This window comes from Zingiber officinale, chromosome 8A, assembly GCF_018446385.1.
Source record: "Zingiber officinale cultivar Zhangliang chromosome 8A, Zo_v1.1, whole genome shotgun sequence".
In the NCBI taxonomy this organism is placed as follows: domain Eukaryota; kingdom Viridiplantae; phylum Streptophyta; class Magnoliopsida; order Zingiberales; family Zingiberaceae; genus Zingiber; species Zingiber officinale.
This window is the reverse complement of record NC_056000.1, coordinates 134296681-134322342: the sequence shown is the minus strand read 5'-3', so window position 1 is coordinate 134322342 and position 25662 is coordinate 134296681. Positions and strand designations below refer to the sequence as shown.

At 38.5% G+C, this 25662-nt stretch overlaps 2 protein-coding genes across 3 annotated transcripts; both read left to right on the top strand.

The window, feature by feature from the left end:
• The first annotated feature begins 14877 nt into the window (after positions 1–14877).
• Positions 14878–17252, top strand: LOC122010342 (transcription termination factor MTEF1, chloroplastic-like). The gene is made up of 2 exons (XM_042566836.1): positions 14878–16091; positions 16728–17252. Exon 1 carries the CDS (start codon positions 14923–14925, stop codon positions 16045–16047), a length of 1125 nt encoding a protein of 374 aa, XP_042422770.1. The 5' UTR covers positions 14878–14922; the 3' UTR covers positions 16048–16091; positions 16728–17252.
• Positions 17253–21101: 3849 nt separating this feature from the next.
• On the top strand, positions 21102–22880 carry LOC122010341 (transcription termination factor MTERF15, mitochondrial-like). Of its 2 annotated transcripts, none has more exons than XM_042566835.1 (2): positions 21102–22347; positions 22463–22880. In XM_042566835.1, exon 1 carries the CDS (start codon positions 21181–21183, stop codon positions 22345–22347), a length of 1167 nt encoding a protein of 388 aa, XP_042422769.1. In that variant the 5' UTR covers positions 21102–21180; the 3' UTR covers positions 22463–22880. The 2 variants fall into 2 exon arrangements, with proteins under 2 accessions (XP_042422769.1, XP_042422768.1); XM_042566834.1 differs by having other exon boundaries at positions 22453–22880.
• The last annotated feature ends 2782 nt before the right edge of the window (positions 22881–25662 follow it).

Genomic DNA, 25662 nt, shown 5'->3' with positions numbered 1-25662 from the left:
AGCAAACCATTGTTCTATCTCTATCATAAGAAAATTTTCGATTCTTGATTTCCAAGAATCGAAACTTGTGGATACATATGGTGGAGGCACCCTCGTGTCAAATTCGAGTCCATCTCGGAATTCCATCTTGAAGTTGGGCTTCTTGAATTCTTTGACTTTGACAAATTTTCTCCAACTTCTTCACCCTCAAGCTTTGTTGCCCCTTCCGGTGATGATTCCGGTGAAGAGCGACCTCGCTTTGATACCACTTGTTGAGACCGAAATATAGCTAGAGGGGGGGTGACTAGCTCATCACGATCGTCGTGCTCGTCGTTGCTCACTTCTTGGGTTGATGTGCAGCGGAAATACAAGAAACACAAACAATAACGCTAACTCTAGGGATTTACTTGGTATCTACCTCAAGAAGAGGTGACTAGTCCAAGGATCCACACACTCACGCACCCTCCACTATAAAAACACTCCTTCTCGGTAATTACCGAAGGCGGAGAAGCCTTACAACCTCACAATACAACAATGAGAAAGAAAGAAGCAAAATACAAATGAATCTTACAAGATTACAATGAAAACCCTAGCTTCTTCTTCTTGTTGCAACTCGCCTCTTGACTTGGATGAGCCTCCAAAAACCTTCAAGAACTGGCGGTGAGGAAGAAAAGATCGCTGTGGAGAGCTGCTGTGATCGCCTGTGGAGAAGAGAGGAAGAAGTGCGCAGAAAAACACTCGCCAACGGCTTTATCCGCGCCAACGGTCGAATCCCAATCGATTGGATTGCTCCCAATCGATTGGGGAGGCTTTGGATCGATCGATTGATCAATCTAGAGCACCTCTGTGCTCTTGGAATCGCCCTGAATCGATTACCCGATCGATTCAAGGCTTCTCGAGCGATTTCCAGTGCTCTAATCGATCGACCGATCGATTGAAGGTTTCAATCGATCAACTGATCGATTTAGAAGCTCACTGTTAACTCAAAAACTCTCCCAATCGATTGACCGATCGATTGGGAAAGTTTTAATCGATTACCCTATCGATTCAGCCCATTTCTGCACAAAATCACGTCGCCCAATCAATTGACCAATCTATTGAACCCCCCCCCCCCCCCCAATCGATTGGGAAGCAGAAATCTGTGTAGAGCTTGAAATTAGCTTCGTTTCGCATCCGAGATCACCTCATTCCGATATCCGAGTCAAAAGTTATGGTCTTCGGAAGTTTACTACGTCCGAACTTCCTAGTTCCATGCCAACTCCCTATTGGACTTACGACCGCTAAGAGTTCGGTCAACTTTTAACCCATCTGGACTTTCTCTTTGCGCCAAGTGTTCGGTCAACCTTGACCCACTTGGACTTACCATCTCATGCCAAGTGTCCGGTCCTCCATGACCCACTTGAACTTCCTTTCACCAGATGTCCGGTCATCCTTGAGCCATATGAATTTCCTCTTGCCAAGTATCCGGTCAATCCTTTGACTTACTTGGACTTCCAAACATCAGGTGTCCGGTCAACCTTGACCCACCTAGATTTCCACATGCCTGGCTTCACTCACCAGGTCTTTCCATCTGCCTAGCTTCACTCACTAGGTCTTTCACCTGGCTTCACTCACCAGGATTTTCCCACTGCCCGGCTTCACTCACCGGGACTTTCCATCTGCCTAGCTTCACTCACCAGAACTTTCACCTAGCTTCACTCACTAGGACTTCCCATCTGCCTAGCTTCACTCACCAGGACTTTTACCTAACTTCACTCACTAGGATTTCCCAGTCAAGTATCCAGTCAACCTTGACCTACTTGACTCTCATTCACAATCTCCCCACATGAGCAATTGCACATGCAATCTTCATGTATTGTCTCAATGTATTGTCAAATATCGAAACTCAAACATCAAGACTCAAGCTTGGGTCAACTCAAGTTTAGTCAAACAGGTCAACCTTGACCTAGGGATATTGCACCAACAGCAGGAACAGTAGGCGTCGGGTCGACCTAGGGTTTCAGGTAGGAAATCTGAAGTCAGGCCCGGACAATCCGACGACTGTCAACTGTATCTATCATACTATTTCTGTGCTAACTTTGTTTTGCAGGGTTTGTGTTTGGGACTAACACAATTTGCAGGAACAAAGAAGCAACTTAGACCTTGGATGAACAGTGCCTGAGGCACCTCCATGGGGCTTGGAGGCGCCTCGGGTGCTAGCCGAAGCCAGCTGTCCAGAAACACTGGAGGCGCCTTATATGGACTTGAAGGCGCCTTAGAGCTGGGGTTGAAGGCACCTTGTGTAACAACCACCCTTCTTACTACTACTCTCTAAGGGCGACCGTTACCTAACTCCTACTCTACTTACTAGTGTCACTTATGCTATTATTAGCGACACTTAGATTTATCACGGTTCAGAGAAATTCCTACCGAAAAATTTCGGCAGAGTCTCCCCTGTACCGGTGACCAAATCTATAATACACAAGATATATATACACAGCCACATGCGGCTGGATCACAATTTATTCACAACCACGCAGCAATAATCATATCATAATCAAAAACTAATCTAGCAACATGAACTAAACTCAAGCTCCCAGAATGAAGCATAATAAGCTACAATGCACATCAAACTCAATCATAAACTCATAATTTCATAACGGAAATAAGGAAAATAAACTAGACATAAACTCTAAATAAATAAGTCTTGCTAGTCCCATCTGGACCTCTCCATAGTTCAGTCACCACACACATCCATCATCACCACCACCCTGTCGCCTCCCTTCATATCTTAGCTTTTCCTTTATCTGCAGTAGGAGGAAAGAAGACAAGATCTATAAGCGAAAACGCTTAGTAAGTACTAATCTATCTCACAAAACTCGAAATGCATAAACGAAATGCATGAGTGCTGAAACTGAAATAATAAAGCTATCTGCATGTGCTCATGGTATACAAAAAATGAACAGAAAACAAATCATACTCAGTATCAAGCAGGATAACAAGAAACTAACAATGTAAACTTAGAATCAAGGAAAACTAACCATTCTTATTTATTCTAAGCTTGGAACTTATTTCATTTCTTGTATCCTTGTGTTAGAAATTAATCTTTTAATTTCTATCTTTTACTTTCTTCTTCTTTCTTTCTTTCTTTCTTTCTTTCTTTCTTTACTTTTCTTTCTTTCTTTACTTCTTTACTTTTCTTTACTTTTCTTTACTTTGGGCCCAGGCTTAGTACCATCTCATGCGCGTTCCCTAATAGGTTGGGGTTGCGAGCCACCAATCCTAAAAGAGCAGACCTCGGTCTACCAGGGCCAAGACCTCGGAAATGGTCACTTGGATTTGTTTAACGACAAGCTCTTGGATGTCGGGTACTAGCCTCTTGCTTTACTTACTTGTTATCTTCCTTTTTAACTAGACTTTAGTCTTTTCCTTTACTCATACTTCTCATAATCCTTTATTAGAGCTTATTAAAATCCTTTAGATGTATCTAACAAGTATAGGATTACAACTAACCAAGCATGCTATATAAAAATAACACAAAGGAAAGCCAATCTGAACTCCCTAAGCATGTTATAAAATAAAGCAAAGGTAAGCAAATCTGAACTCTCTAAGCATGCTATAAAATAAAGGAAAAGAAAGCACATCTGAACTTACTAATCATGCTCTAGAATAGAGCAAAAGAGAGCTAGTTTAAACTTTTAAAACATGTTGCGATAAGAGCAAAGAAAGCTAATCTAATCTCACTAATCATGCTATAAAAACATGGCATAGAATGCTACTTTAGGGCTTCTAAACATGCTGTAAAAATAGGCAAAGAATGCTACTTTAATACTTCTAAACATGCTGTAAAAACAGGGCATAGAATGCTACTTCAGTGCTTCTAAACATGCTGTAAAACTAGGCAAAGAATGCTACTTTGTGCTTCCAATCATGCTGTAAAAACATGGCATAGAATGCTACTGAAAAACTAAAACATAATGCACGGCAAACCCGAATACATGTATACTAGCAAGATTCTGCACTTGTTAACCTAATAAAATTCTGCATTATCATTTAATACAATCTGCCTGCCATACGAAACTAAAGTACCTACAAATAACATGGTACAACAAGGAAGTCTACTAAATGCATGCTAAGAGGAACCGAAGCTATTCCTAATGCTGTACAAAACCGAAGCAAGGAAAACAAGCCACTAGACAACACAAAAGAAGTCTAACCAGACCTACTAATATAGAGCTGTTCCTTTCAAGTTTTACAGGGAAATGATGACAAGAAATGCTCTAATCTGCATGGTATAAAAACAACCAGCAATGGCAGAACATGCTATCCAAAAAAACTAAACCTAATCATTCATATTCTTCCTCTATGTCTCACGGCAGAAAGCTAAAAGGACCCAAAAATCTCTACAACATGCTTCGAATTCAAAATGAACAAAGAACCCGATTTCTCAATCTTCACATGCTGTGCTCGTATAAAGGAGAGGTCAAACTTGCTGTGCCGCCACATACTAAGGTCTAGGGTTCATGCTAGGCCTCGGAAGCAAAGGAAGAATCAAAAAGGAAATCCGAAACAACTCCTACCGCAGGTGAGTAGTACTTACCTTTGCTTGCCCTTGCACTTACAACTGAGAAGAAGGGAAGGGAACTTCTAGGGCTAGGTAGATCCCTTTTCCGGCGTGTCCTCTGAGCTCTCGGGCTTCTCTCCGTCGGGAACAGCCACCGTGGATGAAGGACGGTTGGAGGGAAGCTTCGCCGGCGTCGGAATCTCCAACCCTAGCTGCTCCTGGTTTCCGCCGAGAGTACTTGCGCCGTCGCGAGGGAGAAGGCGAAGAGGAATTTAGAGAGAAGAAGTTAGGTTTTCTAAAATCCCAAAACTTATTTCCTTTTATAAGTAATCGGATATAACTCAACTATACTATAACCTTATTTAACTCTATTTGAGATTAACATAAATCTCTAATCCCAGCTGGTCAAGCCGGTTTGGCTTGGTTTGGTCCGACCCGAGGTCGCGGGTTCGAATCCTCTTCTCCAACACTTTTTGCTTAAACTTCTTTGGTTTTGTAGAAATACTAAACGACCTCCAAAAATTACGTAAAAATACTCTAAAAATTCCTAAAAATCTCTAGAATATTTTAAAGGCATTTCCAAATATTTTTATGGCCCTTTAGAACTTGAAATGGGAAAAATTGGGTTGTTACAATCCCCCATACCTTATAAAAAGTTCGTCCCCGAACTTAGAATAGCTCTGGATACTTTTGTCTCATGCTGTCCTCCTGCTCCCAAGTGACTTCCTCGTGCTTCTGGTTCTGCCAGACGACCTTCACTAGTGGTACTTCTTTATTTCTCAATCTCTTGACTGCTCTGTCCACTATCTGTGTAGGTCTGCTCTCATAACTAAGATCTTCTTGGATCTGCACTGACTGAGGCTGAATCACTTGGCTCGGGTCATGGAGACACTTCTTTAGCATAGAGACATGAAACACATTGTGTATTGCTGACATGTCTTGTGGTAAGTCCAGCCTGTAAGCTACTTTCCCAATCCTCTCTATGATCAGGTAAGGTCCTACATAGCGAGGACTTAATTTGCCCTTCTTGCCAAATCTCATCACTCCCTTCATAGGAGCGACCTTGAGGAAAACTGAATCTCCTACTTGGAATTCCAATGGCCTACGGCGTGTGTAAGCATAACTCTTCTGTCTGCTCTGGGCAGTCTCAATCCTCTGTCTGATTTTCACTTTAGTCTCTCTGTATCTCCTCAAGCAAGGTAGACTTTCAGCTCAACGCGGAGATCTGTCCGTAAATATTTCAGCCATAAAGTTGCCAACTGCCATCTGGTGGCAGGTAGCTATTGTTGTAGCGAATTCATCTAAGCACAAATACTTGCACCAACTTCCTTTGAAATCTAGCGCACAAGCTCCGAACATGTCTTCTAAAATCTGATTCACTCGCTCTGTCTGTCCATCAGTCTGTGGATGGAAAGCTGTGCTGAACTTGAGTTTGGTGCCTAGTGCATTCTGAACGCACTCCCAAAAGTGTGAGGTGAAGCGCCCATCTCTATCAGAAACGATAGATTTAGGAACTCCATGAAGTCTGACTACCTCTTTAACATATAGCTGGCCCAACTGCTCTATGGAGTGGGACACTTTGATGGCTAGGAAGTGAGCAGACTTGGTCAATCGGTCTACTATCACCCATATCGCATCATATCCATTGGTGGTTCTTGGAAGACCTGTTATGAAGTCCCTGGAAATGTCTTTCCATTTCCATTCTGGTATTGGAAGAGGCTGAAGAACTCCTCCTGGTCTCTGGTGTTCTGCTTTGACTCTCTGACATGTCAAGCAGGTACTGACATACTTAGCTACATCTCTTTTGAGTCCTGACCACCACAACCTCTATTTCACATCTTGGTACATCTTGGAAGAACCAGGATGCATGGAATATGGTGTACTGTGAGCTTCCTCTAAGATCTTCTTTCTCAGTTCCTCATCATTGGGCACGCAAATGCGACTCCCCTGATAAAGAATTCCACTATCTGTCACTCTAAACTCTGAGTTGTCTTCTTTCTGTATCCCCTGCTTGATCTTCTGGATGTCCGGATCTTCACTTTGCTTTCTCTGTATCTCCACAAGCAATGTAGACTCTAAGGTCAATGCCGAGAGCTGTCCTTCGATAATTTCAAGTCCAAAATCTGACAACTCCTTCTGCAGTGGCAGGGCTAGTGCTGACAAGGACATCAGTGATGCACTAGATTTTCTGCTGGGTGCATCTGCCACTTTGTTAGCTTTGCCTGGGTGGTAGAGAATTTCACAGTCGTAATCTTTGACCAACTCCAGCCACCTACGCTGTCTCATGTTTAAGTCCTTCTGAGTGAAGAAGTACTTAAGACTCTGATGATCTGTGAAAATTCTACACTGGACTCCATACAAATAATGTCGCCAGAGTTTAAGTGCAAAAACTACAGCTGCCAGCTCGAGATCATGAGTAGGGTAGTTCTTCTCATAGTCTTTGAGTTGTCTGGAAGCATAAGCTATGACCTTTCCTTCTTGCATGAGTACAGCTCCTAAACCCATCTTGGAAGCATCGCTGTAGATGTCGAAACTCTTGTCGCTCTGTGGAACAGTCAGAATGGGAGCACTGATCAATCTCTTCTTTAGCTCTTGGAAGCTCTGCTCACATTTATCTGACCATTCGAATCTCTTGTTCTTTCCGGTGAGGGCTGTTAGCGGAGAAGCTATCCTGGAAAAATCCTCCACGAACTTCCTGTAGTACCCTGCTAGACCAAGGAAGCTTCTGATCTCTCTGACGTTCTTGGGTCTACTCCAGTTGTTGACCGCTTCCACTTTGGCTGGATCCACTTGAATACCTTCTTTAGAGATAATGTGACCTAAAAACGCCACCTGATTTAACCAGAACTCGCACTTTGAGAATTTAGCATAAAGCTGCTTCTGCTGAAGAGTCTGCAGTACTATCCTCAAGTGCGTGTCATGCTCCTCTGGGGTCCTTGAATAGACCAGAATGTCATCGATGAATACAATGACAAATTTGTCAAGATATTCTCTGAACACTCTGTTCATTAGGTCCATGAAGACCGCAGGTGCATTGGTCACTCCAAATGGCATAACTACAAACTCGTAGTGTCCATATCTAGTTCTGAATGTCGTTCTGGGTATATCTCTTTCTTTCACTTTCAGCTGATGGTACCCAGAGCGCAGGTCTATCTTTGAGAACACCGTTGCTCCTCTTAACTGATCAAATAAGTCATCGATCCTGGGAAGGGGGTACTTGTCCTTAACTGCTATTTTTCTTAGCGCTTTGAAATCTATGCACATTAGCACGGATCCGTCTTTCTTCTTAACGAACAACTCTGGAGCTCCCCGGGGTGAATGACTAGGGCAAATGAAGCCTTTGTCAAGTAACTCCTGTAGTTGTTCTTATAACTCCTTCAGCTCTGCTGGAGACATGCGATACGGAGCTTTTGAAATTAGACTGGTACCAGGAACCAATTCAATCTCAAACTCTACTTCTCTGTTGGGAGGTAGTCTAGGTAGCCCTTCTGGAAATACCTTTGGATACTCATAGACTACCCGAACATCTTCCTACTTGGGTCTTTCTTGTTATCTTTGTCCTTCCAGTTCTGATTACTTGACTGGGGTCTCTGTTTCCCCACTGTCTTGTCTTCTATCTTGACTGGCTTGTGTTGCGTTTGTTGTGCCTTGTTGTTGTTCAGATAGTGCTCACTAATGCCCTGCTGACCAGCTCTTCACCAATCTATGGTCGGTGAGTTTCACTACTCATATTAGGTGTTATTTCTGGTCTCAGCATTAGGAGCATCAGTCTAACTCGCTCCTTCTCTGTACTCACTAGCTCTGGACAAAGACGAGCTAACCTGTTGAACTTCTTGGCTGCTTCTTCCACTGACAAGTCACCTTGTTTGAACTCTATAAACTCCTCGTAGTGCTTGTTGGTAATCTGCAGGTGGAAGAACTCTTCATAGAACTCTGACTGGAAATCTGCCCATGTCATCTGATCAGCTGCTCTCTTGGTCTTTATCCTCTCCCACCACATACGAGCATCTCCAGACAGACAGAAAGAGGCGCACTTGACCTTCTCGACTTCTGGCCAGTCAAGAAGCTCCATAGTGCTCTCTAGTGTTTTAAACCAAGCCTGGGCATCCCAGGGCTCAGTCGTGCCTGAGAAGCTCTCTGGTTTCAGCTTCAGCCACTGGATAAGGTATGCTTCTTGTCTTCTAGGTGTTGTGGCGACTGCCAGGGCAACCGATAAGACTTCAGTCACCACTGGGGTTTCCACATTAATGGTTGGGGGAGTGGGAGTAGCTGGCTTCTGATTGGCCATTAGATTGGCAATCACTTGCTGTTGTTCTGCTACTTGTCTCTGGAGTTAGGCAACAACTTCAGAGAGATTGGGCTCAGTTGATCTAAGCTCTTCGTTCTCCTGATCTTGGTTCTCGAGCTGCGGTACGAGGACGTCCTCTTCTTGACATCAAGTCAGGCAGAGGAAAAGAAAACTTACAATTATCACTATACTTTCTAGATATATCTTACTTATACATGATTCTTGACTTTCAACACCTATGAGTAGGTACTTCTAAACATTTCTCTATCCTTTCTAAACATACATAAATATGAATAAAGAAAAGGGAAACTAAATCTCCTATCTTACTTTAGTACTCAAAAAAAAGTACTCTATACTGCAGTTAATAATAGGGAAAGTAGAATAAAGAAAGAATTTAAATACTTTCTTACTTGGAGACGGCAAGGATGATGCTGATGTGTGTGTGATGCTGGAGAATGGAACACTGCTCTGATACCAACTGTAACAACCACCCTTCTTACTACTACTCTCTAAGGGCGACCGTTACCTAACTCCTACTCTACTTACTAGTGTCACTTATGCTATTATTAGCGACACTTAGATTTATCACGGTTCAGAGAAATTCCTACCGAAAAATTTCGGCAGAGTCTCCCCTGTACCGGTGACCAAATCTATAATACACAAGATATATATACACAGCCACATGCGGCTGGATCACAATTTATTCACAACCACGCAGCAATAATCATATCATAATCAAAAACTAATCTAGCAACATGAACTAAACTCAAGCTCCCAGAATGAAGCATAATAAGCTACAATGCACATCAAACTCAATCATAAACTCATAATTTCATAACGGAAATAAGGAAAATAAACTAGACATAAACTCTAAATAAATAAGTCTTGCTAGTCCCCTCTGGACCTCTCCATAGTTCAGTCACCACACACATCCATCATCACCACCACCCTGTCGCCTCCCTTCATATCTTAGCTTTTCCTTTATCTGCAGTAGGAGGAAAGAAGACAAGATCTATAAGCGAAAACGCTTAGTAAGTACTAATCTATCTCACAAAACTCGAAATGCATAAACGAAATGCATGAGTGCTGAAACTGAAATAATAAAGCTATCTGCATGTGCTCATGGTATACAAAAAATGAACAGAAAACAAATCATACTCAGTATCAAGCAGGATAACAAGAAACTAACAATGTAAACTTAGAATCAAGGAAAACTAACCATTCTTATTTATTCTAAGCTTGGAACTTATTTCATTTCTTGTATCCTTGTGTTAGAAATTAATCTTTTAATTTCTATCTTTTACTTTCTTCTTCTTTCTTTCTTTCTTTCTTTCTTTCTTTACTTTTCTTTCTTTCTTTACTTCTTTACTTTTCTTTACTTTTCTTTACTTTGGGCCCAGGCTTAGTACCATCTCATGCGCGTTCCCTAATAGGTTGGGGTTGCGAGCCACCAATCCTAAAAGAGCAGACCTCGGTCTACCAGGGCCAAGACCTCGGAAATGGTCACTTGGATTTGTTTAACGACAAGCTCTTGGATGTCGGGTACTAGCCTCTTGCTTTACTTACTTGTTATCTTCCTTTTTAACTAGACTTTAGTCTTTTCCTTTACTCATACTTCTCATAATCCTTTATTAGAGCTTATTAAAATCCTTTAGATGTATCTAACAAGTATAGGATTACAACTAACCAAGCATGCTATATAAAAATAACACAAAGGAAAGCCAATCTGAACTCCCTAAGCATGTTATAAAATAAAGCAAAGGTAAGCAAATCTGAACTCTCTAAGCATGCTATAAAATAAAGGAAAAGAAAGCACATCTGAACTTACTAATCATGCTCTAGAATAGAGCAAAAGAGAGCTAGTTTGAACTTTTAAAACATGTTGCGATAAGAGCAAAGAAAGCTAATCTAATCTCACTAATCATGCTATAAAAACATGGCATAGAATGCTACTTTAGGGCTTCTAAACATGCTATAAAAATAGGCAAAGAATGCTACTTTAATACTTCTAAACATGCTGTAAAAACAGGGCATAGAATGCTACTTCAGTGCTTCTAAACATGCTGTAAAACTAGGCAAAGAATGCTACTTAGTGCTTCCAATCATGCTGTAAAAACATGGCATAGAATGCTACTGAAAAACTAAAACATAATGCACAGCAAACCCGAATACATGTATACTAGCAAGATTCTGCACTTGTTAACCTAATAAAATTCTGCATTATCATTTAATACAATCTGCCTGCCATACGAAACTAAAGTACCTACAAATAACATGGTACAACAAGGAAGTCTACTAAATGCATGCTAAGAGGAACCGAAGCTATTCCTAATGCTGTACAAAACCGAAGCAAGGAAAACAAGCCACTAGACAACACAAAAGAAGTCTAACCAGACCTACTAATATAGAGCTGTTCCTTTCAAGTTTTACAGGGAAATGATGACAAGAAATGCTCTAATCTGCATGGTATAAAAACAACCAGCAATGGCAGAACATGCTATCCAAAAAAACTAAACCTAATCATTCATATTCTTCCTCTATGTCTCACGGCAGAAAGCTAAAAGGACCCAAAAATCTCTACAACATGCTTCGAATTCAAAATGAACAAAGAACCCGATTTCTCAATCTTCACATGCTGTGCTCGTATAAAGGAGAGGTCAAACTTGCTGTGCCGCCACATACTAAGGTCTAGGGTTCATGCTAGGCCTCGGAAGCAAAGGAAGAATCAAAAAGGAAATCCGAAACAACTCCTACCGCAGGTGAGTAGTACTTACCTTTGCTTGCCCTTGCACTTACAACTGAGAAGAAGGGAAGGGAACTTCTAGGGCTAGGTAGATCCCTTTTCCGGCGTGTCCTCTGAGCTCTCGGGCTTCTCTCCGTCGGGAACAGCCACCGTGGATGAAGGACGGTTGGAGGGAAGCTTCGCCGGCGTCGGAATCTCCAACCCTAGCTGCTCCTGGTTTCCGCCGAGAGTACTTGCGCCGTCGCGAGGGAGAAGGCGAAGAGGAATTTAGAGAGAAGAAGTTAGGTTTTCTAAAATCCCAAAACTTATTTTCTTTTATAAGTAATCGGATATAACTCAACTATACTATAACCTTATTTAACTCTATTTGAGATTAACATAAATCTCTTATCCCAGCTGGTCAAGCCGGTTTGGCTTGGTTTGGTCCGACCCGAGGTCGCGAGTTCGAATCCTCTTCTCCAACACTTTTTGCTTAAACTTCTTTGGTTTTGTAGAAATACTAAACGACCTCCAAAAATTACGTAAAAATACTCTAAAAATTCCTAAAAATCTCTAGAATATTTTAAAGGCATTTCCAAATATTTTTATGGCCCTTTAGAACTTGAAATGGGAAAAATTGGGTCGTTACACCTTGGACTGGCCTTTAAGGCGCCTTGAGGAGGATAAATGCAGAAGGAGTCTGCGCTGATCTACGCGGCTGAATCGGCTCGTTGGAGGCGCCTCCAGCACTGTTTATAAGGGGACTTCGAACATCAACTCAGTACAACTTCTTCCAAGCGATTTTTCTGCTACAAGCTGCTTACGAGACGATCCCAAAGTGCTGCAACGAGATCTCGACGACCCGGAGCTTCAACTTTCAGTATTTCGTTGTCGGTATAAAGCTTGTTTACTGCTTTTACATTGTACTTAGTTTGTAATAACAACTTTCGAGCTTATAGTTGTTGCCCACTGGAAGCGATCAACGATCGCGGGCCATGGAGTAGGAGTCGCCACAGGCTCCGAACCAAGTAACCAACTTGTGTTAGCGTGTGCTCTTTTATTTTTCTGCTGCGTTTATTTACTCGATTGTTTTACGATTCTGAAATGAACGAAATAGCCACGAGCGCTATTCACCCCCCCCTCTAGCGCTTTTAATCCAAACACCCCGAACCCTTCCAAGCGCCCAGACCTTTGTTTTTTCAGAACCTACAAAAAACATTAGTCCGAGGCAAAATGCAAAACTACCCTGCAAAACAAAGTGTTAGCACAGTTAAGTTTATAAGAGTAATAAAAAATAGTAACTAGATTCCATCTTATCGAGACTGGAATCTAGTCATGATCTCAACTTAGATTTCTGAAATGGATCTAAGTTGGATCAACGCCTAATGTTCCCTTCTCGAGAACGCGTCCTCACAATCACTCCCCTCCAGTGACTTACCTCAACTTACCTGTCAGATGTCCGGTCAGCCCTTCGACCCGTTTGGACTTTGTGCCAGCTATCAGGTCTGCTCGTCGACCTAGCTGGACTTCGTGCCAAACGTCAGGTCAGTCCTTCGACCCGTCTGGACTTCGTGCCAGCTATCAGGTCAGTCCGTCAACCTAGTTAGACTTCATGCAAGACGTCAGGTCAGCCCGTCGACCTGCCAGATCTCCAAGGGCAGACATCCCAGCACAACCAACTATTACCCTGTTACTGTCATTTTTAATTTTCACTAACTCGAACCCCATTTGAATAGAATAATCACATAGCACCTTCCTATACACTTCCCGATTCTCAAAAATCATTCCTTGCATTAATTTAATTTTTTTTCACCCTCTACGAACTTGTACTCTTCTCTATTCAAACATTTGGCTAGCAAATCAGGTTCAACATCACTTTCAGAATCAAAATCAGGAATCGAATCATTTTCAAAGTCATAATTGGAAATTTCACTCCCATTATCACTTTCGGTTACATGGATGCAATATTTGTTAAACCTACTGTCGTCAACAGAATATGATTATTTTCATTATCACTTATCACAAATATATCATCCTCTACACTTAATTCAACATCATCACTGTTCTCTACTCCTATGTTTGTAATCCCTTCACCATGCCCATTTTTTGCAACTAATCTTGCACTTGTCTTACGTTTCACATTGCCTCTAGAAGGCTTTGTTGCATTTTCAGGTCCGGTATCAGAACACTTATTCATCACACTAACAATATTAGTCTTATCATCAATAATATTTTCATTCAACACAGCATTAGGGTCAACAACAAATATGTTCTCTTATCAAAGGAAAACATAAAGTTATCATCAACAGAAATTGACTCTTCAACATACACATTAATTACATATTGTCCATTATAAACTCTAAACATCTCTTCAACTTTATGATCACTATCCAACACCATCCTAGTTTCGCTATAAGGCACATCACAAGTAACAACCAGCAACATGTTTTTCCAAGCCTCAAGGTCACACCAAAATTACTCTGTAATATCAGAGAGCAACACAACATATGATACTGCATGGCTACCATAGTGCAATATTATTTGGAATACAGGTTTATTCCCAGCCTATAAAAACAGACCAACAGTGTAGTACCAATACATTCTCAATGAACAACAACCCTAAATTCTAAAAAAATGATTAAATTTCCATAATAAAATTAAACATAATAATAAAAGTCCTAACTATCATTAACTTTTCGTATTATCATCACCAAAATAATAATTTTCAAAAATCCCAATTTTTGGTTTATTCAAGCGCTAGATGTACCGATCTCTGCCATATAGTTCAAGTCATTTACTGAAACACATTAAATACAAAAGTTTTACAACTTTTTGATTTCACCAACATTTTCATGCATGTCTACACATATATACATAAGCTTACCATGTTTGTGTGTTGTGTCAAACCTTGATTCTCTCTAGGTCTCCTCCGTGTTTAGATCGTTCGGAATATTTTTGTAGCTTCTCTCTGGGATGGAATACAGTTGATTATTTGGTCGAAGGAAATCAAGAGTTGATCAAGATAAGTCGATGGAGAGAAGTGTTGGAGTTTGTGTATGAGAGTGGAAGATAGGAATATTATCGATATCCATTTTTGTCAAAAAAAAAAAAAAAAAAAAAAAAAAAAACATTCAGCTGCGTCAGTTATTATTTTACTTTTTTTTTCTCCTGAAACGCAGGGGTATATATGTGTCTTTTTCTTATTTTTACTGGTTGACCACTATCGTCCATCAGTCAAGGGACTTTTTGTTAATTTTGAAATCACGAGAATCATTTCGTACTTTAGCCAAACCTCATGGGGTAAAATGTAATTCGCCCTTTTTAAAATTAGGGTTTGCGATTTGGTCTGTGCGCTACATTCGTGGCGAGCTTACCTGGTCGGCCGTCGTGATGCTTCACCTGCACTCCCTAGTCCGCCGCCATGCGCTCCTTCCATCGATCCGAATCCGTCGTCTCTTCTTCTCCACCGGCGCTTCCGCCTCCTCCTCAGTCGCCACCACCGCTTCTACCGATCCCCACTTCCTTGTTGAGTACCTCGTGAATACATGCGGCTTCTCCGCCGACGATGCTTCCAAGGTCTCCAAGTCGCTCCCCCGTATTCGGTCCGCCGAGAAGGCTGACGCCGTTCTTGGATTTCTCAGATCCCTGGGCCTTGATGACTCTAATCTCAGAAAGCTAATAACTTGGAAACCAACATTGCTCGGCTGCGATGTGCAGACGAACCTCGCTCATAAGTTCAATTTTTTACGCGACATGGGGTTCTCTGAGTCCGACGCCGTCAATGTCGTTATGCTGCACCCCATCATTCTTTCCCTCAACGTCCAGAACACGCTTCTCCCCAGATTGAAGGTTTGGGAAAGTTTATTTGGATCGAGGGAGATCCTCCTCAGGAATCTCCGGAGCTGTAATAGGTTTATGAGCACCAGCATAGAGAATGTGGTACGGCCTAACTTGAACTTCTTACGGGATGAATGTGGTATTCCTGAAGACCGGGTTTCTCGTGTCATTAAAAGGCACCCCGGCTTCATCGTGCAGAATCCTGAATCCCTCCGGGCTTTGGTAGATAGAGCTGAGGGGATTGGAATTCCCCGTGAATCTAAAATGTTCCTTTGGATCCTTGATGTGCTGCACGGGGTCAGCAGGGAAAAATTTGAGGTCCAAGTCAAGCTCTTGCACAGCTTTGGTTGGTCAAACTCGGATTTCACTGCTGCATTCAAGAAACGTCCAACCTTTTTATGGCATTCCACAGAGCTATTGCAGAGGAAGATGGAATTTTTTATCAAGGATGTTGAAATTAAACCTTCTGAGATTGCTAACCACCCAATCGTTTTAGCATTTAGTTTGGAAAAGAGGTTAATACCTCGATTTCAATTGATGAAGATATTGAAATCTGAAGGGTTATGGACTTCAAAAATCAAGCTACATAGTTTTTTCTCATTGCCTGGTCCAAAATTCTTGCAGAGCTTTGTTCTCCCTTACAAAGATAAACTCCCCGAACTTCTTGAAGTCTTGTGAGCTGTAGCTGAGTTAAAGGTGAATAATCCAAACTGCAAATGAATGTAAGGATTTATTTGAGCATGTTATTTTATGATGTAGAAGCAATGATATTGAGCTAATCTTTATTGTAGTTTTCATGCTCTATTATTTATAACTGTTATTGTAGACATGAGAATGCTAGGTTTTCCGAGTTCCATTTTGCAAACTGATTTGCATTAGCAGTATTTGGAGGGATTTAACCCTATCGCTCCTGCGTGACAACACGCTATGATCAAAGACCAGAAAAGCTATTGCTAATACTAAGAACTATAATTACTATGACTCTACATCTTCAGTTAGTCGCGTTTGAAAGATTTTTATTGCCATAAATAAAAGGAGATGGGAAATTACAATTGCTGTGTAAGTGAAGATGGATGGGACAATGTTTTACAGATTTAAAAGGGCTTTTACACCAAGGTGTTCCTAGCTGGCTAAATTAGAATAGATATATAGATAAATAAATAAATAACAAAGAAGAGTGAAGACGCTACTGCCACAAAGGGATTCTTTGTCAAGTCTTATAAATGGATGGCACCCTGGGATCGGGGCATTAGCCCAATCAGCACAGCTTGTGACACAATGTTAGTTTTTTTTGTTTCTTAAGATAGCTAATTTGATTGCAGTCAAGAAACATCCAACCTTTTTATTGAGTTCTACAGAGGCATTGCAGAGGAAGATGGAATTTTTTTATCAAGGATGTTGGGATTGCGCCTTTGGACATTGTGTACCACCTGTTGCCTTTAGGATTAAGTTTGGAAAAGAGGTTGATTCCTCCGTTTCGTGTGATGAAGATATTGAAATCAACTACATATATTTTTCTCATCGTCTGGTCCAAAATTTTTGCAGAAGTATGTGTTCCCTTGCAAAGATAAATTACCCGAACGACATGAAATCTTGTGAGTTGTAGCTGAGTTTGAGAGGAATATCCAACAGTTGAAGGGTCTATTTGGGTATGAGTTTCTTTTCTGAATAAGCAATGATATTGAACCATTCCTGTTCTAGTTTCATATGGTTTGTTTATTATTTCCTAGTGCGTCAATTATAAATTTAACTGCTAATTCAAACATGAGGGTGCTTTTGACTTGCAAAGCACTTATTTTAGGAACTGGTCAGAGGAACTCCTTGCAAAATAGAAGACATTGTGTGTTTTAAAATGTACAGTCAATTCTATTTCTCCCTTTAATTATTGTTGATGTGCAATTTTCTTCATTATAAATTATTTTAATTCTGATTTTTTTCAAGTCCACCCATCTTTTCATAGCATATTTCAGTAAATGCATATTTAAAATATTTTTGGATAGTAAATGCATATTTAAAATATTTTTGGATTGAGAATACCTACATAAGTATTGATAGTAAAAATGCACTACACTACTATTTCAAGTGAATGCAAATTATATTATAAATCTGAAAATTAAAGAAAAATAAATTACATCCTTCAATTGAATGTAAATTATATTATGGAAAGTAAATAAAAATTCATTCCACTACTATTTAAAAATAAAATTTACTTATTACATATTAAATTTTACATTGCTTTACTAATAAAAAAATCCATCACTCTCGTCTAGTTCTTGCCTTTGTGACACAATAAGTGTTGAGTTTATTACATAATCATCTTTAGCTAATGAAAATATTTTTTCAAGGTCATTATATTCATTCAATATCATTGGTGGAATTATTGTATAGTTTATATCATTCGCTATAAATTCATTAATAGATACATCCCTTTCAATTTCTGAATTTCAACTAGTATTTTATTATTTTAATATTCTAGCTGAGTCCATGTGTTTTCAAACATTTGTTCTAGGTACTCTTGCCGATAACATCTTCAATACTAACAGTTTCTATTATTTAATTGTATATATAATTCATACTCTTCAGTACTCAACATAATAATAGAAGTGGAAGATGACATTTTGTTTCTATTGGTATTTATGTTTGGTGTATCATCACCAAGTTAGTCTTGTTTTTGTGGATCAATCAATTCCATTTTACATGAACGCACTTCATCATAAAATGAATTTATGTATTGATGTAACTGTAAATAACAATAATATTTCTATAGCACATTAGTCAAAGTGAAAGAAGTCAATAGATCATCATATGTTTCTAGACTTGTAGTTACACATTTTAAAATTTAACATTTTACAAACAAACAACTTTAAACACGTAACCATATGATTTATTGATTAATTCAAGGTATTATAAATTAATTTTTTAATACAAAAAAGATTGACAATAAAGTCAATATAGGATTAATAATACAAGATAATTAACATTTTACTAAATCATATTGGTGAGGTTGATATAATATTAATGTATATTTTCATGGGATGCTCAGTTGGTTAAAGAGTGACAGACTTATTATAATAGGATAAGAGATCAATTTTTAATAGACACATGTCCTCATAAAAAAAAACTCCTCCCACCCTAATCAACTTAACAGTCAATTATAAATTGACCTCGTAATTTACCTCCTTTTATATAATCTGAGGATGAACTATGAAAGTCCCCAAGGCGTAGCACAGATGGGGAGTGCATGGTTCTGTGGCTGAAAGGTCCAGGGGTCGATCCCCGGGGTGTCACTGCCTGGGGTTAACGTCTCCGCTATGCACTTTCCACCTGTGTACCTGCATTTACCTCCCTCCATATTCGTGGGACCGGCTCTAGGGGGGCCGCTGATGTGGCGGTTCCACATTTTTTTGAGGATGAACTATGAAAGATACATGAGGTAAGCGTAATCACTCTTTTGCTACGACTTGCTACATATAATGTTAATTTATACATCGGATTAATTTATTTATGAATTAGTAGAAGAAAATTTATATATTGTTCACAAGATTTATCAGAGCTTAAAACTTCTCTTACACTATGATTTCAACTATCACTAATATTGTAATTAGTTTTTCTATAATGATAAAAAAACATTAGATGAATATAACAAAGTTGTACCCAACTGCAATATTAGTAAGGGTGCGTTTGGTTAAAGTTATCATATATAACCTTGGTTATGTGATTACCAAGTAATCACATAACCAAGGTTATGGGGAATAAAACATAACCAAATCTTGTTTGGTTCAACCTAGGTAATGCAACAAAAACTTGTTTGTTTGAAGGTTTTAATGAATACCCTAGTTTAATATTTTACCGTATTACCCTCAGTTACAAAACCAACTATACATATTATTATTATTATTATTATTATTATTATTATTTATATTTTTTACTTTTCTTTTTCCTGTATATTTTTTTAAATTTTTTTTAATGTTTTTATATTTTTATATTATTTATATTTTTTTATTTTTATTTTTTTACATTTTTTACATTTTAATTTTTATTTATTTATTTTAAAATTTTTTTTAAAAAAATTTATTTTTTTTTAAAAAAATTTTAAATTTTTTTAAAAATTTTTTAATTTTTTTTAAAAAAAGTTTAAATTTTTTTTAAAATTTTTAAATTTTTAATTTTTAAAAATGTTTTATTTTTAAAAAATTTTTATTTTTAAAAATTTTTAATTTTTTTAAATTTTTAATTTTTTTAAATTTTTAATTTTTTAAATTTTTTTTAATTTTTTAAAAAAAATTAAATTTTTAATTATTTTAAATTTTTAAAATTTTTAAATTTTAAATTTTTTAAAATTTTAAATTTTTTTTTTAAATTTTTAAAAAATTTTAATTTTTTTTAAATTTTTAAAAAATTTTAATTTTTTTAATTTTATTTTTTTAATTTTTTTATTTTTAAATTTTTTATTTTTTTAAAATTTTTTAAATTATTTATTTTTAAAAAATTTTAAATTTTTAAATTTTTTAAACATTTTTTTATTTTTTTTACATTTTAAAATATTTTTTACATTTTTTCATGTTTTTTCTTATCGGGGGTATTTTTGGTAAAAAAAATCGTTAACCTCGGAATCAAGAAAAACCTTAGTTTTCTGAGGTTTTCCGATTCCGGGCTGTATAACACTTTTGCTGACGTGTCAGGCATGGGATATTACTCGGGAATCATCGAATACCTAAACCAAACAAGAGTTTTGTTGATAACCTTGGATGGATAACCAAGGTTATCAAGAATAACCCTGAACCAAACACACACTAAGGGGTATTTGAGATGTTAACATCGCCTACACGGTTTATAGATTATTTGGAATGTTGGTTGACAGAATTTAATGAGTAATTGAAATTTTTTAATCTGGCGTTACAGTTGCTTACACCTGGCGGCCAACCCCTCACTTGTACACTTTCATAATACAATAACAGAGAACTGACAAACCTTTCAACTTCATGGTCAGGAGGGAGACGTGTGGTCAAGAGCAGCTGTCTTATGAGGAGAAAAGGTTGCACTATAGCTATGTTTGTTAGATTTTCTCCAATAACCTTTTCCACGTACAATAAACTGAAAAGTTTGCTAAATATGAAACTCCATCGGAGCAACGATTTTAACTAATGTTTTGTTCTTCATTTTGTCTAACAAGAAGTTGCACCATTCGTCAAAAAAATATTTACCACCACCTCTTCGAAAAATATTCATCTGTTTTTGCATAATAGAAGATCACTGTTTGTCAAAAAATACGATGCACCGTTCTTTGCTTCAAACGCACGTGAGAAGCACCAGCAATTTTTAAGAAAAATAAAATATAAAGAGAAATGATATTCTTAAGAAAAATTCTTAAGGATAAACATATAAATGATGGGACTTACAAATTTTCTTTATGAATAGCTCTAAAATAAAAAAGGAATCCAAAGCTATGCTATTGAACATTCCCAAAACACCTATGTAATTTAGGGAAAACGTATAACGAGCTATGGGGTTTGGAAAATAAAGGATATTTTATATAAAAAAAATAATAGTCTTGCAAACTATTTTATATGAGTATAAAACTTTATGCAAAATAAATGGAACGTTAAATATTTAAAGGAGCAGGTTTTTTTAATTTTTGCTATTTTTTCTTTCTTGTATGTAACGCAAAACTGAAATTTATGGGAAGAAAATACGGAACATATAGGGGGACAAATGTGAAATTGGCCCAGAAGTGAAGAGCTTTTCAATTAGGGTTTTGCGATTTGGTCTCTGCGTTACATTCGTGCCGAGCTTACCTGGTCGGCCGTCGCGATGCTTCACCTTCACTCCCTGGTCCGCCGCCAGGCGCTCCTTCCATCGATCCAACTCCGTCGCCTCTTCTTCTCCACCGGCGCTTCCGCCACCTCCTCAGTCGCCACCGTTTCTCCCGATCCCAACTTCCTGGTCGAGTACCTCATGAATGCATGCGGGTTCTCCGCCGACGATGCTTCCAAGGTCTCCAAGTCGTTCCCTCGTTTTCGGTCCGCCGAGAAGGCCGACGCCGTTCTTGGATTTCTCAGATCTCAGGGCATTGATGGAGCTAATCTCAGAAAGATAATAACTTGGAAACCAGGATTGCTCTGCTGGGATGTGGAGACGAACCTCGCTCAGAAGTTTAAAATTTTGCAGGAAATGGGATTATCTGAGTCTGACGCCGTCAATGTCGTTATGCAGCACCCCGTCATTCTTTCCCTCAACGTCCAGAACACGCTTCTCCCCAGATTGAAGGTTTGGGAAAGTTTATTTGGATCGAGGGAGATCCTCCTCAGGAATCTCCGGAGCTGTAATAGGTTTATGAGCACCAGCATTGAGAATGTGGTACGCCCTAACTTGAACTTCTTACGGGATGAATGTGGTATTCCTGAAGACCGGGTTTCTCGTGTCATTAAAAGGCACCCCGGCTTCATCGTGCAGAATCCTGAATCCGTGCAGAATCCTGAATCCCTCCGGGCTTTGGTAGATAGAGCTGAGGGGATTGGAATTCCCCGTGAATCTAAAATGTTCCTTTGGATCCTTGATGTGCTGCACGGGGTCAGCAGGGAAAAATTTGAGGTCCAAGTCAAGCTCTTGCACAGCTTTGGTTGGTCAAACTCGGATTTCACTGCTGCATTCAAGAAACGACCAGCCTTTTTATGGCATTCCACAGAAGTATTGCAGAGGAAGATGGAATTTTTTATCAAGGATGTTGAAATTAAACCTTCTGAGATTGCTAACCACCCAATCGTTTTAGCATTTAGTTTGGAAAAGAGGTTAATTCCTCGGTTTCAATTGATGAAGATATTGAAATCTGAAGGGTTATGGACTTCAAACATCAAGCTACACAACTTTTTCTCATCGCCGGATCCAAAATTCTTGCAGAGCTTTGTTCTCCCTTACAAAGATAAACTCCCCAAACTTGCTGAAGTGAAGGGGAATAATCCAAACTGCAAATTTATTTGAGTATGTTATTTTATTACTTACAAGCAATTATATTGAACCAATCTTTATTGTAGTTTTTGGCGTTCCGCTTTGCAATCTGATTAAGTTGACGACGATTTGTTTTAGGAATTGTCAGGTGAACTCTAAATCAGAAGATATTTAAGCATGATCAGAGTCAGATGTATGCTAGGCTACACTGCCCATCTGCTGAGGTTATAATTAATCTTAACTTCAAGCTTTAATATCTTTGAAAGCTGAAGGAGCATAGAGAGTTCACATTGCAATTTCCTTCATTGAGCTTTATGGAAATGATATTCTTACCATGAGGAAAGAGTCTATCACCTGCTTACACAAGGACACATCTTTCTTTGTTGCCCCAAAAGATCTGAAAGAAAATAGCTCACCTATCGAGCACATTTAGGTGATATATGTGACGATGCACACTTACAGGGATTAGCTGGTGAAGCATCAATTTTATTTGGTTTAAATTTTTTCTGGTGAAGCATCCTTACAAGGATGAACACTATTGAAGGCACAAAGATCATTGTTCAATATCTCAAGTATATTAATTTTCAAACAAATGATGCTTAAGTTATGGCCAGTATCTGCAATCAGGATATAGGGTAAAAACAGTGTTTAAGAGGATAAACAAATATGATTCCAGGTCTAATTGAAGTGGAGAAAAAGATATACACATACAGGGATCAGGATTAGTTATAGCAAAGATGATTACGATCATCCCAGATGTCTTTGTCTGTTCCTAGATTATGTGAAGAGAAGTAAATCACAGGGTCGATTTATAATCGATCGTCAAGATTTAGATTTAGATTTATAATCACAGGGTCTGAACTCCATCCATTCTTTACGATGTCTAGATTTAGATTGCCGGCGGTATCAACAATCCTGCAGTGATAAATCCGGGTTTTGAATGTCACCTGATTACACAATGATGAAGAAAATTACATAACCAACTTGAGCAGAAGATAAAATTTGATAGCAATTATCAGTTATTTAATTGCTCTACCAAAATTAACATTTCTGTGTGTGTATGCATCCATATATGCTCAAGTCAAAAAGCTTGTCCATTTATCAACAATAAATTGATAAATTATATTCAGAAATAATTGTTGAAAGAAATGCAAACTATTTTTTGGGGTCAAAAGTGGGGTAAATTTCACCCTGCCTGTACAGGCACTGTCTCAACCTCTCACAATGAAGTGGTGGGACCCACTACTTAAGTGTGGGTCCCACCATCCCAATGTGAGAGGTTGGGGCAGTGCCTGTACAGTAGGATCGAATTAACCCAAAAGTGGACCTTACTTCCTTTAATTTAGATAGCAATAGGTAAAAGGTTTTGCTCCTGAAGACCTATTTCCACCTCTAGTAATTTGAATTGTGAAGTGATCATAAAGATGTTATGGTTGTTCTCAAAAGTAGCCGAGGCAGCTTTGTTAGGCGACGACATCTCATACTTAGCTGCCCTCTTAAGCTAGTGTTTTAAAAGCAATCTCGGCAGGCCACTCGATGTGTTCAACTGCTTAATCTACTCGGGTTAAATGGTTTAGTATATATATCAAATAGGCCCAAGTGTCCGAAGTAGATCTTTTCACAGATTTATCCTCTTTTGCTACTGCAAACTTCAATGTTCGTCCTCTTTGCAAGGAGGTATTTATTTTCTATCTTCTTTTACCATCTTATAGTAGTTAACCAAATTCGAATTGCATTTTGATGTTTGAGCAATATGGTTTATAATTTAGGGTTCAATGTTTGGGTAATATGGTGAGTCATATGTAATTGGTTGAGTGAGATATCAAGTAGCTCAAGCTTGATCAAATATTCAACGATAGGAAGTCCAACTGGGAGTTGGAAAGATAAAAGTTTAAGTCGGTCGCGGTTGATCAAAACTTTGGTAATCGAAATTTCAATAAGGAATTGACAAGAGATAAGAAATCTAAGTGGATCGCAGTTAACTGAACACTTGACATGCGAAGGGAAGTCTAAGTGGGTCATGGAGGATCATACATTTGACATTAGAAGTTAAGTCCAAATAGATTATGGAGGATCATACACTTTACCTGAGAAGTGAAGTCCAAGTGAATCAATATACCAGACATTTGACAATAAGAGAAATCTTAATAGGTCATAGTTGATCAGATGTTAGACATGAGAAGAAAAGTTCAAACAAGTAAAAGAAGATCGGATGTTTGGTAATAACAAAGTTCCGACATATTAAGGTTGATTGGTTGTTGGGCACTAAAATTTTTCGGAGGATTAAGGTTAACAGGATGTTGAGCAAAGAAAATCGTAGTAGGTTGAGGTCGATCATATATTAGGTAAGATAAGATTTCAATCTTGGAAAGACTAAAATAAAGATAGCAATCGATTGCACTACAAAGTAGCAATCGACTGTTAAATCATAAACCCCAAATTCAAGCTTTGAGAAAATAAAAAGGAGCATGCTGCTCGATCAATCAATTGATAGGTTCATCAACCGATTGTTAGCTGCATTAATCGACTAATAGATGACATTGCAGTCATATATAGTAATATTCGTAATCGGTTGCACAATCTAGTTTAGCTTCAACAAAAGGCAAACATAGGGCTACTAATTGATTTCTGTTGGATAGCAATCGACTTATCATCGTAACAATTGACTGATGACTTACGTCAATTGATTGATGCACAAGTAAACAGAGTCGTTGGCTCAAGGCAATAGTCGAAATCTCAGATAGCAATTGATTGATGGCTTTTGGCAATAGACTATTAGGTGGAAATATGCCTAAAATAACTTTTAATGAAGTGTCACTATATTTTCGGACCAACAAAAGAAAATTCAAAACAATAAAAAGCATCCAAATCAAAGTTCACTCGTGTAAACATGTTTGTTTTGATTTCTTTTGATTTTATTTTTGTTTTTGTATTTGATTGTATTTCTTTATAAGACACAAGTTGTACATTCAAGAGTATCAAAGAAGGAGAAGATATGGTGGTAGTTACTAGTGTTGTGACCTTGACGTCTGCTAGAGGGAGGTGCATAGTGACTTACTCAAAACGTTTGCTTCCTACAATGGTTAATATGTACAATGAAAAAATAAGAACAAATACTAACAAGAGAAAGCAAACCTAACACATTAATTTAACGTGGTTCGGAGATTAAGCTTATACTCCATGGTTGCCCGTAAGGTAGATGATCCCGATCCGTCAGTGGATGACTCCCCGGAAAATCTTTAGCTATCTCACGTAGCTCCTTATGGGTGGAAAAAGCTCGCCACAAACTCGCACAAGTACGCTAGGCACACAAGAGCACTTTGGAGACTTTAATAGGGGTTAACCACC